The sequence below is a fragment of the Triturus cristatus genome, chromosome 7 (genome assembly GCF_964204655.1).
Source record: "Triturus cristatus chromosome 7, aTriCri1.1, whole genome shotgun sequence".
NCBI classification, from domain to species: domain Eukaryota; kingdom Metazoa; phylum Chordata; class Amphibia; order Caudata; family Salamandridae; genus Triturus; species Triturus cristatus.
Window position 1 is genome coordinate 1,253,290,689 of NC_140590.1, and position 12,402 is coordinate 1,253,303,090.

Sequence of the window (12,402 nt, forward strand, 5' to 3'; positions counted from 1 at the left end):
CTGATCTCACAGTCCCCCTCCCTCCACCCCCAGTCTTACTGACCATGTGACGCCCCTGATGCTATGTGGTGTGTTCTCGAAGGCTGGATACATTCTTATAGGCTCTGTTGACCCATATAAATTGACAAAATAAAGAAATTAAATCAATATGTTTTTTTTCTTTTCCTTCTAAGTGATCGAGCAAAATATTGAACAAGAGGAGGGACAGAACCGATCGTCTGCAGACCTCAGAATTCGGAAAACACAGGTACCGCGCGCTGGAAGCAGCCTTGTGCATGGCTATTGGGTCTTTTAGTCCACAGATCCTCATGCCTTTGTCAGAGGGATTATTATAATTGTGTCTCTATGAGGAATAACATTTACATGGCCGTAAGCATGAGTCACGCACATAAGTTTCACTGATTGGTTGGAGCAAAAACATCTGCACCGACTGCTCGACTGATTTAAACATGATATTTCCCCCGATAAACCTATATGTATAAAAAACAACATTTTGCCCCCCTTTGGTCTATAGAAATGTCGCTTTGGGGGGTTTGCCGGGCCGGGCTGGTGCATGGGATGTTCAAAGGGTGAGGAATCACCAGTTAGATGTCTCAATCAACTGTGATTGTATTTCTCCATCATTTCCATTGAATGAGCCTTTTCTTACTCTGCCCTCTGCATGCCCCAGTCTCTGACTGTAGCCTACTCTGTCACTTGCCTGCCTGACTCTCTGTTGTTGTATTTATGATAACTGTCCACATCTCACCTCAGAGATCACAACATCTCTTCCTTTGCACACACACCCCTGCAGTCTAAAATCGACTACCCTCCTCTAGCCCATGTACTCATCCCTCCAACCATTTCCGGGAACTCACACCTAACTCATCGTAACGTAATCGACCACACAGAACGTGGACAAAATGAGTGAAATATTATACCTTGAGCGCAAGAATGATCCAATCAATCAATGGACACTGAATTATCAACTAACCTTGCGTTTCCTGGGTAGTGTGCTTCCCGCCATAACACACATACACCCTCAACATGGGTAGTAAGCGCCACATAAATTAAATTGCAATACAGTAATTGAATAAGTGTGTCGATGACCATAAATTCATAAATTCTGTAAGTGATATGGTATCATACAAATGATAGAAATGATCTGTACAAACATCTGCAACATGCCGGAAGTTAAACATAGAGTTTGATGCTCTGTAGCTCGTGGCCCTATTTAGTTTTTCTACAGAGCAACACATATGTGGTTTTAAAATGGGAAAGCAAACATTCAAAGCTCAGTTAAAACTGTAATTGTTCAAAACGTAACATTCCATTCGTAAATGGTAATTAAGGTAAGCAAAGGTTGTGTGTCTGATTGTTACTGTAGCTACAGTGATATGTCTGACTGTTGCGTGACGTTGATGGGTAGCATGGTATGTTATTTCTAATTTATAACGCTCACAAATCACCCCGGGAGGTGTATGCAAGTGGCAATCGGCCACAATATATAATCTTGTAGCCTTAATAGAATAATTGAGAAATTGAATGAAAACAACGTTAAAGGGGAGTAAAACGAGCCCGTGGTCATTATACAAAAACAGAGTTGCTTCAACTGCAGTTCATTGTTTCCTTAATTCGTGAACTGACTAAAATGCTCAATTCTTCTGGCCAAAAGCAGCCCTCAGCCTTGTGATGGACCAGTTTAAGCCGAGTGCTCTCTTTTCTATGTTCATTCTCCGTGTGTGTAAAAGGTGTCAGTCTGGCGTTCTGCCTTCTGATCCATTTGTCCTGTAATAAGATTTCACCACTATACAAGAGATCACATTTGGAGGGCCCTGAGATGTGTTGAGTGGTCTCTGTTTACAAATCTATTGGATAGCACCGGGAAGCCTAAGGGTAGCTGCGCATTTTACAAATGGCAAAATAAATAAATAAATACTTTACCTCCGATGAGAGTGTCACATAATTGTATAGGATTGTATGGGCATCACTTAGAATCTCAAATCCAGAAATGTTTTAATGCATTAGTACTAAAAAAGAGCCAGTAAACAAGCTGCACATTAGGGCCCTTCAGGGTGTTCTCCCTGTAGTGAGGGTCCTTTAATATTTGTCTGATTCTGTTGCAGTGTAGCCCCTCTTTGTTCGAGATGCCAGAAATGATAATTTCAGCATTAAAGAAAGATTACAAAACTACATTCGTTCTTCCCTAATGTTGTAATGTATGATAGTTTCAGCATTAGACACATATAAGCTGTTTCGGGTGGCTTCTTTTTCAAGTGCCTCTCTATGCTGTTCAGAAGACGCAGCCTTTGCGCGGGGTGATGCGCCTCACAGCAGGGTAATGTCCAGCCTGGAGCACCCACAGCAGAGGCACAAAATGGTGTGAGCTACCTGCACCTGGCTATGAACAGCCAAAAAGACAGTGATCAGAAAAGAGGCAAAAGTCTGGTCTCACCTAAAAGATCCTTCACATTCTCAACAACAGAGATTGCACCCCGCCATGGCCCCTCCCATCTACCAATTGGCATTGCTACAGGAAGAATATTCAGGAGTGCCTCTCAGCAAAAAAAAAAAACGACTCAAGTTTTTTTAGGAGCTCTGTCCCCTCTGTATCTACTTTAGTTTCTAGGTCTCCTCCCTCCTGCTTCAGGAATGTCAGGAAAGCACTTCCACTTTCTGGGAAAACAACCTCACCTCCATCTTGTGCACTCGAACAGGATAGGGACTTCCAAAATGGAACCCACAGACCTTCTATCACTTGGTTGCCCTTATACATACAATGCGTACACTATACAGGCCACATATACACACATGCACAACACACATCTGGGGTGTTAGCTGCAAGTACCTTTCATATCAGTGGTTGCTCTGCTGTGCTGTAGAAACAACCTAGAATGGGAGTAGGAAACAAAACAAATGTAATATCTGACTGTGCATCAACAAGACAGTATCAGACAATGCCAAATAACAAATTTTCAGTGAGCGAGTAAAAAAATAATAACAAATAACCTTTAATACAGAATAGTGTGGAAAGATCATTAAATGAGACCTTTTCTCTTTTCTGTGCCAACTCCTCTTGCACAGCATGCAGACCCTGTACCTAGGTTGGGATACTCCAGACTATGTTAAAAAGGGCTGTCCTAGGGTTGGCACACAACAGGCTAATAGTCACAGTGTTTGTAATGTGCACACTTGGACTTGCACGTAGTAAGCTGCCCTTCCCTGATATGGAACACTATGTATGTTTTTTCTTTCTACAACTTACAACCTCAGATTGCTTTCTACCAGGGGCGTAACACACGCCCCCGCAGCCCCCGTGGTGCGGGGGCCCCCAAGCTCCAGGGGGCCTTCTCAGCACAGCACTCAGGCCGGAGAGCTCCTGATTGAGCCCAGAGGGGGCCCCTCCAAGTCCCTTGCATGTAGGCCCCCTCAAGTTTCGTTGTGCCAGAGCTTTCTACAGTTTACAACTCAGAATGCACGCTATCTCAGAAAGCCGTCTCCCACTATACTCGTAGACCCTGCATGAAAAATTGACCTTGACTGACTTCAGCTTGGTTCCTCTCCTTTTTGTCTTCAGAGTGACCCTTTTCTTACCGTCCATCCTTCCCATCCCTCTATTCCTGAGAATAGCGTCCACTCAGTCTCATGCCTGTCTGCCATAATGTCTCATATTGTAATTCTGCAATTGACGAATATCTAATTCATAGATCACAACCTATTTCAAACCCTATCCCTGCAACCTAACATTACCCAATCTCCAACAGCCTATCTATCTAACCAACCATTTACCTGAAACACATAGCCCCTGTAGTGTCTTTTTTTTAAACATTTTTTTTTATTTAGTCCTCATTTACTTTGGAATTCGACTCTGGGACCCCCCTATTCTAGCGCCTACCAGAGCTATTTCTTTATACCAAGGATCTTAATGTCCCATATGGTTCTCCCATATTTCTCTGCCCTGGCTGGAAACCAGGCAACATGCAGATCATCCAGGAGAATTTGGAGACCATAAAAACAAGGCGTAATCATTGGACCAAACCCTTCCCTTGACTCCTCTTTTCATTTATGCTCTAACCACTTTAGAACAGGAGTTCAACATCTGTTCCATCTTTTTTTCTGAAATTCTATCCAGACTTAATATGCTTTTAACAGCTTTTATCCAATCTATTTCAGTTGGCGACAGATTACTAATCCATTTCTTACATATCTCTATTCACGGCAAGAGAATCAATTAAAAGACCAACTTTTTCTGGTCATTGGTAAAATCGGCATGTACAGATGATAGCTCAAAAAATACAAGAGGTAGGCTTGTATTTTTCTGTGTCCAGTAGAGCTGAAATATCTCTACTTACATCTCCCCAACATTTTTGAATCACAGGACACTCCAGGAACATGTGGATATCATCTGCTTTCTCTTGGCACCATTTTACACATCTTGATTTTCTTCCCTTCCCCAACTTCAATAATCTGTATGGCGTCCAATATATTATAGAAAGACAGAAGATGTAGTTCCTTCCTAAATTGGCGGGATGTACCGTAGAATAAAGAAAGTTAAAAGATACTTGACATAAGTCTTCTAACTTTGTCCTCGGCAAGCTCTTCCCCCACAGGCCGCTTGGAAGTTTGAAGACGCCCTCTGATAGTTCCACCAATAGCCAGTACCACCTCGCCACTTCCTTCTTTTTTGGTGCCTCACACATTAAGTCATCTTCCAAGTCATTTGACAAGCCTATCTCCTCCTCAGATGACTGAAACCACCCCCTCATTTGGAAGTATTTAAACTGAGAAATTTTATTTTTGGACACCTCAACAATCTTATCCCAGGATACCACATTGCCACCTTTCGCCACATGCCCCCATTTCAGCCTCAATCCCTGCCTCCCTTGGCAGACTAGCCAGCGAATCCTTCGTCCATTCAGATGATCCTGGGGCACTCCATATTGACGCCCACTTGCTAAAATACGTAAGTATACCACCTTTCTAATCTTAGACCATAGTTCTGCCATACTCTGTAAAGTTTTAAGGCGCACTCTCTTGAAGTATTTGGGGTCACCAAAGTTAAACATAAAACCTTGCATCCCTCCTTCAATATCTGATAACATGCACCTAAACATTTTACCAATGTCCGAATTGTATGGTTGAGTTAGTAACATCTTCCCATCCCTCAGAAGAAAGGCCCAGGCATAGTAAGATAAATCTGGCAGACATAAGCCCCCCTTTTTCTTCCTTCTGCGTAGTTTTTTCCAGGAGATTCGGCGGTCTTTTGAGTCCCATATAAAAGTATTAATTTTACCCTGTAATTTCTTTAACCACTCCACCTTAAATAGAAGTGGAATCATCAGGAAAAGGAAGGTAAACTTCAGAAGGATTATCATTTTCACCAGATTCATTTTTCCTATAATCCCCAGTGGAAGATGGGATCAACTTAGCATCAGATTTCTCGCTTCTTTCATTACATTGAGAAAATGTATGCCCAGAAGGTCCTCAATGTTCTGAGTGATCTTTATAAATAGGTATCTCACTTCTTTTTTTAAGATATTTAACTTTGACTCCAAGTTCCAAGCCATAACCTCTGTTTTTTCCCTATTACTGAATATCCAGCAATACAGCCAAATTGTGAAGTTAAGTCATTTAAGAAAGGGATCGTAGTCTCCAAATCTGATGTAAATACCAACAAATCATTGGCGTATAAAGCCACCTTATATTCCCACTCCTTATATCTAAAATGAACTATGCGACTTTATTTCCTAATCTTGGTGGCCAATTATTCAATGTATAAATTAAAAAGGAGAATGGATAGAGGGCCTCCCTGTCTTGTCCCTCTTGGAATGCTGAAGGGCATGCAAAGATTACCATTTATTAGAACTCTGGCCCACGGTTTTCTGTATATCATGGCCGAGTCCTGCAAACGTTTCCACCAAGATTGTAAAGTTTTAACATCACCTGCAGTTAGGCCCAATTTACCTGATCAAAGGCTTTAGTAGCATTCAGTGTAATAGCTGTTAAGGATAGTTTGTAGGTGGAAGCGATATCGGCTGCCCCTAGGTGGAAGCTATATCGGCTGCCCCTATTAAATTGAAAGTCAGTTCCTGAATCCCTCTGCCTCTAACAAACCCTTTCTGATTAGAATACCACCCCATTGAGTCTCTCTGCCAGGAGTTTTGCAAAGATCTTATATTCACAATTAATTAAAGAGCTGGGTCTATAAGAGTCACATAAATTTAAGGGCTTCCCTGGTTTTGGGATTAGGGTAACCGTGGCCTCATCCCAAGATGCTGGCAATTCTGCTCCCTTCTCAAAAGATTCTTCAAACAACTTTGTCAAGTGTGGCAAAAGGACCTCCTCTAACATTTTATATATTTCTAAAGGCAGCCCATCTGGTCCTGCTGCCTTACCCAACTTTCCTGCCCTTATTGCATTTATTTCTCTCTATATAGCTGCTATGCTTCTAATTTTCATTGTGCCACTAATTTCAAAGATACCTTGGGGGACATCCTGACCCAGCCATGCCTTAACTTCTACCTCAGTGACTGCCAGGTCCTCTTGATATAACTCTCCAAAATAATTTTGAAAGGTTTTCTCAATGTCTTTACTTTCAGTAAAAGTCCTGCCCGTCATCTCACACCTATCTTCTTTAATAAAATATCTTGCTTGATCTGCCTTTGCTTTCCATGGTAACAACTTTCTATAGCCCTCTCCATACTCAATGTGAGTGATTTTACTCACCTGCCATCATATCCTTAATCTATCTTCCACTAAACTGGACAGAGCCTCTTTTGTAGTTTGTAGAGAGGCTTGTAGAGTCAATTTCTGGCTTTCCCCCATCACCTCTAAAAGCTCTTGCTCCTGTTGTTGAATACGGCTTTCTAGCAGACTTACTTTCGCAATAAACTCTTTCCTTCTCATTATTTGAAGGCTAGTTATTCTCCACCTCAAAAAAGCCTTGTATACATCCTATACCACACTACGCCCGCTGGTGCACTATCCATATTTACGGCGATAAATTCCTCCAACTCCACTTTAAGTGTTTCTGTCACTGCCTCATCTAACAACAGGGTACGATCCATAGTCCACCTTATTTGAATTACCCCAGTAAATACTGATAGGACCAAAGAAACTGCAGAATGGCACGAATGATGTTTAATTTTCTACATAATCTCTTAGCCCTTGATCAACTAAGGAAAAAGCAATTCTCGACGGATGTCTGTATTTTTTATTATTATATGTGAAGCCCTTCCTGACCCCCATCCTCTCTCTCCAGATATCACGCAACCCCAGTTGTACCATAGATATTTAAATTAATTATTGCATGTTATATTTATAACTGACCAACTGTTAACAGAACAATCCAGTGAGTCATCTAAAAACACATTAAAATCGCCATCCAGAGTGACGGAGTCAGTAAAGTTTAGTAGTTCTGTCAACAGCCCCCCAAATGGCCTTGTTTCATCAATATTGGGTCCATAATATCCTACCACTATATACCTTTGATTAAGCTTTACAATGGCCCATCTGCCTGCTCTATCTACTGGGCTATGTTCTACCGAAATATGTGGACTTTTCTTTACCAAAATTGCTACCCTCCTTATCATCAACTACTGGGTAGTACACACCACCCTTTACACTCAACCTCTAGCTTTAAAAACCTCCTTCATTTCCACCACTGTTAGGTGTGTTTCTTGTAGAATGTTAATCTGAGCTGGAGCATCTTTCAGATACTGCAAGATCTTCTCTCTCCTTCCTTTCACTCTTGGACCATTGACATTCCATGACGGTAGCTCCACTCTAATTCCACGATCCCCTACCATTTCCCTGTTCAAACACTTTTTTGTATTTTTTCCCTTGTATGCTCCCCACCCAGTGACTCATGGCCTCAGTCTGTGGGGCCACTACGTCGGGACTACCTGTAATAAAGATTGGGGGATATATAGTTAAATCCTACTACCTACCCCCTATAAGTGAATCAGTGTGCCCATACAAACAAAAAATATAACACATAATTAACAACCAAATTCCTTTCTAGGGGGTACTATGGGGAAGACCCAATGTCAGGAAGCACACCTGGAGCATCCCCGACCCACCTTTGTGTTGCATTAGCTCTATAGATAGATTTCATAAATTCCTCCACTTCCTCAACTCTTCTAAAATTCTGCATTTTATTTTTATACATTACTCGTAGGGAAGCTGGGACTTTTAGCTGCACCTTAGCACCTAACTGTCTCAGGGGTTCCAACATTTTCCCCAATTCCCATTGCTTATATGCGGTAACCTTGGAAATGTCTGACCTTATCTCAAATTTTATTCCATCAACCTAAGGAACTTCATTTTTAATGCCTTTAATTTATTCTTTCATTTTATATGTTAGGAAGTTCACCAAAATCTTTCTGGGCCTCGCACAATTAGGGTTTAACCTGAAGGGATCCCTGTGTATCCTCTGGATGTCGTCAATAATATCTTGCTCGGAGCAATCCACTTCTATCCCAGCTTTAATCAATTTCCAAATTTTCAAATTATCCCCTTCTGCACCTTCCATAATTTTCAAGAGCTGCAAATTGTTCCTTCTTTGGTTGTTTTCTAGTGACTCCAATTTTTCCTGCATGCCTACTCCGCTTTCTTTAAGCAGTCTAATGCTTTCCTTGTTTACTCCTGCTTGCAGGGTCAAATCTTTAACTGTGGATTCCAGCATTTGAGTCCTAACAGTAAGGTCATCAAACTTTTTCTCCAAGTTGTTACACGCCAAACTTATATCTTTTTGGTTTGCTTCTGACGTTTCAAAACTGCTCCTTGTCTCCATAGTTAATGACTGGACCAATTCTGACACTGGCTGCTGTGGTGCATACCTCTGAGATAACTCTACTGACTCCATGTCTCTCTTTCCGCCGTCTCGAGCAGCTGACCCTCCTCCAGCTAGCCCTCCACCCTGTACCGCAGAATTGAACTCAGTGTTTAACTCCCCAACCTCCAAGTCAGTTTCACCTGCCGTACTTTGTACAGTCTCCTCTGCGATTAAATATACTTCTACTGTCAGGACTTGGAATCTGTTTAGGCTAGACAGGTCATAGCCGCCCACATTTACCAGGTCACAGCTGGGTTTATGACTGTGTCCCTCTTTCACCTCCCTGCTAAGTTGATCTTGAGGCTCCCATGGTTTCCCTTCTTCTCCCATTTTCAAGACCAGCGTTTTTGGCAATACTTTAAAAAAAGTCTGAAGCCTGCTCTCCCGGGATAACCTTAGTACACTTCACTGTATTAGTCTTTGCTGATTTAGTCTCTAGAATAATCAACGAAAGGAGCGATCTCTATCTCTGCCTTTTACCCCAGGAGTCCTCCCCTGCACCTTACCCGTGTAAGATGCGTGCTCCCACTATTGCCTCTTTTTCCTTTAGCCTTCCTTCTCGTTAGCACTGCTGCGATAGCCCTCTGCACCTCGCCTTCTGCTCTGTCCTTGCCAGACTCCTCCCGAGTTCACAGGCTAGGCGAACACTCCTCACCCCTCCCTCCCCGGAAGGGAATCTGTGCCGCAGCTCCTTGACCCCTATGGAGCCGGCGCGCGGCTTCGACTCAGTGCAACTCGGCACCAGAAGACTCCACGTATGCCGTTATGCGGTTTCAGAAGGGGCTCAGCGGTCCCCCTCCGTAGCCTGGCTTGGTATACTTCCCCATACAATAGGTAGGCTATGTTATGTTAAATTTTGTTACTAACTGACCCCTATACACATAATGCTTACCCCCGACCATAAAAGCTCCCGTAACCCGCTGCTAGCCAACCCCAATGTTCTCCTCCTCGGACTTGCATCCCCAATTAGTGTCTTGTGTATTACATAAAGAGGGATCCCTCTGGTCCCTAACGGGCTACGTAGTCCAGTGATATATGTGATTGGGTGTGGTTAATAATATTCATGATGCAGTACGTGTCAGTTAGCGGTTAAACTCTAGAGAATAAAGATGTGTAACACTGAGCTCTGTGCGGTGTGATTCATTTACATGCTACCGTGCTGGGGAAGACATTACAACTGGTGACGCGTAGGGAATTCGTAAACCCCGCAACCTGCAGAGTTGAGCGTGCTCTCCCAGAGAGTTTACCAAGGTCAAGAAAACTGCTGTGAGTGCCAATCATACCTCAGTCAAAGTGAGAATCGACAGTTGGTATATGTGAAGTCAAAGCGCAACTCCAGGAAGTTCAAAACCTTAGAAGAAAGTCAAAGACATTCAGAAAATGTCATCTATCGTCTGCCAGAAAACTGCTAATATGACCGAGATAACAAGTACAATGCCTCAACCCAACACACAACCATCATTAATATAGTACAATAAAGCATGTAAAGGCAGTGCTAACCAAATACAGAACACCAACAAACAGAGACAGCAAAGAGAAAAATAATGCTTCAATCAGAAGTCGATAAAGGCAAAGAAGCGCTAAAAGGGAGAGACCAACCAGGTGTTGGAAAGCAATGCCTTAAATACATAAAATACAATTTCACTCATCAGAACTGGAGTAAAGAGAGGCTTCCCATCTCCGCTTCGGGTGCAGTGGTGCAAGTGAACGCACTGGGGTTGCGCTTTCGGAGCTGTCGATACCTGAAGAAGCACCCCACTGGAGCAGCCGGCTTGGCCTCAGTATAACTCCAAAGATCTTCAAAGATTGAAAGTTCCGCTGGCTGAGAAGAGGCCACATTATCAAAATCAGTCTGGAATGAACCAGAGGCCAGCATGTCACAAGGCCATCAAGATTGTAGGAATGAGACAGGTCTTAATGGACAGCAAACAGTGCTGGAGAGAACTCCACTCTCAACGTCAGTAAGTTCCACAGCTGCTTCTAAACCTACTGCCTTTATGAAACCACCATCTACTTTCAATGTTGCCAAGAAGAAAAATATTGGAGCTAGATGCACTGCCTGGATAGAAGTTTTTGATGATTCATTGATGCGCTGGAAGAAGCAGATGACAAAAAGGTGATCAAATATCTCAGAAACGTAACAGGAGAAGGAGTAACGGAAGTGATAAGGAAAATATCACAGGAGTTATCATAATGTCAAAGCAGCATTGTACCCCAAATTCAATCTGGTGCCAAATGTCAATTATGAAAGGTACATTTTAAATCAAGAGTGACAAAAAACAGGTGAAGCAATCGATGAGTTCCTCGAAAGACTTGAATCGCTCATCAAATAGTGCAGATTTAATGAATTCAATAATGAAGAAGTCATACAGCTCAGAGTCATTATTGGTTGCTTTTCTGATTCCTTCAGACACCGAATGGTGAGTGAAATGCTCAGTCTGGAGCGTGTGTTCATGGCGGCCAGAGTGGAAGAACATGCCGACAAACAAGCCGCTGACTTGGAGACCAGAGGGCCCCAGAGTGGATTGGCGTTGAATGTGAAGAGCAAAAAAAGGCATAAGATGGAAGGACACAAAATTATGTCTCCAAAGAAAAAGAAGTTGTGTTATCAATGTGGATTTTCTTTTCCGCATGAAGGTAAATGTCATGCCATTGACAGATATGTGAAGGCTGCAGGAAAGAGAACCATTTTGTAACAGTTTGCTAAGTGAGAGAAAGGGTGAGTGTGTCACATTGTGAAGACAAAATGGCTGCTAGTGCATCATGTCATGAAGACAAAATGGCTGCCAGAAAGTTTCAGAAGCATTCCAGTCACGCCCACCAAAGTAAACAATAACATCAGATGAGGCAAGTAGAAACTGAAAGACGCTGATTGTCATCTAATTCCTGATTGAAAGGTTCTTTGATGTCACTGTCAAGCAATAGTGAAGAAGATGGGCGTGCAATATCGATGCTGACTACTAAAAGACATGCTCATGTAAGTTTGGGTTGTTGCAAGGAAGAATACAAGTTGGAAAAGGATCGACAAGTGAAATCATGACATTCATTTGGACATTGTCCTGAAATAAAATTGAAGGTTAATGGTTGCTATATACTGCTTATCATAGACAGTGGTGCGTCGATAAATATCATGCCAGCTGAAATGTAACATGAACTGTCTCCAGTGTCCCTTCCCACACCATCATAAACCAAAGTATACATGTGGGCAGCCTCAACGCCATTACAAAGTCAAAGTTCATTCATGGCGACCATGACACTCAAAAAGACAATGGTATGAGCCCCAACTCATGTCCTTCAGGGCACTTTGTTGAGTGCCTGTTTGCTCAGCTTCAGCACTGCTGCTGACATGAGACTAATTTCTGTGAATTACAATGTAAATGCTCTTCCTGACATAGTGAATCAGTTTCCGTCATTGTTCCATAGATGAGGAAAACAAAGGAAATAAAAATGCAGCTTCACATTAATGAGGGCATTTGTCCTGTTGCTCAACAACATCATCGAATTGCATTTCATCCACAAGAAGCTGTTGAAAAAGAAATAGAGACTTTGCTGGAACATGATATCATTGAGGGCTCTACTCGTCCGAT

The 12,402-nt window shown here is 42.4% G+C and overlaps 1 protein-coding gene across 1 annotated transcript in view; it reads left to right on the forward strand.

Annotated features, from left to right (window-relative positions):
* LOC146811738 (syntaxin-1B) overlaps nt 1–12,402 on the forward strand; it is a 350,949-nt gene that overhangs the window by 207,932 nt on the left and 130,615 nt on the right. Inside the window, exon 5 of the mRNA XM_085618730.1 lies at nt 174–247. Coding sequence (XP_085474856.1) covers nt 174–247 — 74 coding nt within the window. The remainder of the gene's footprint in view (nt 1–173; nt 248–12,402) is intronic.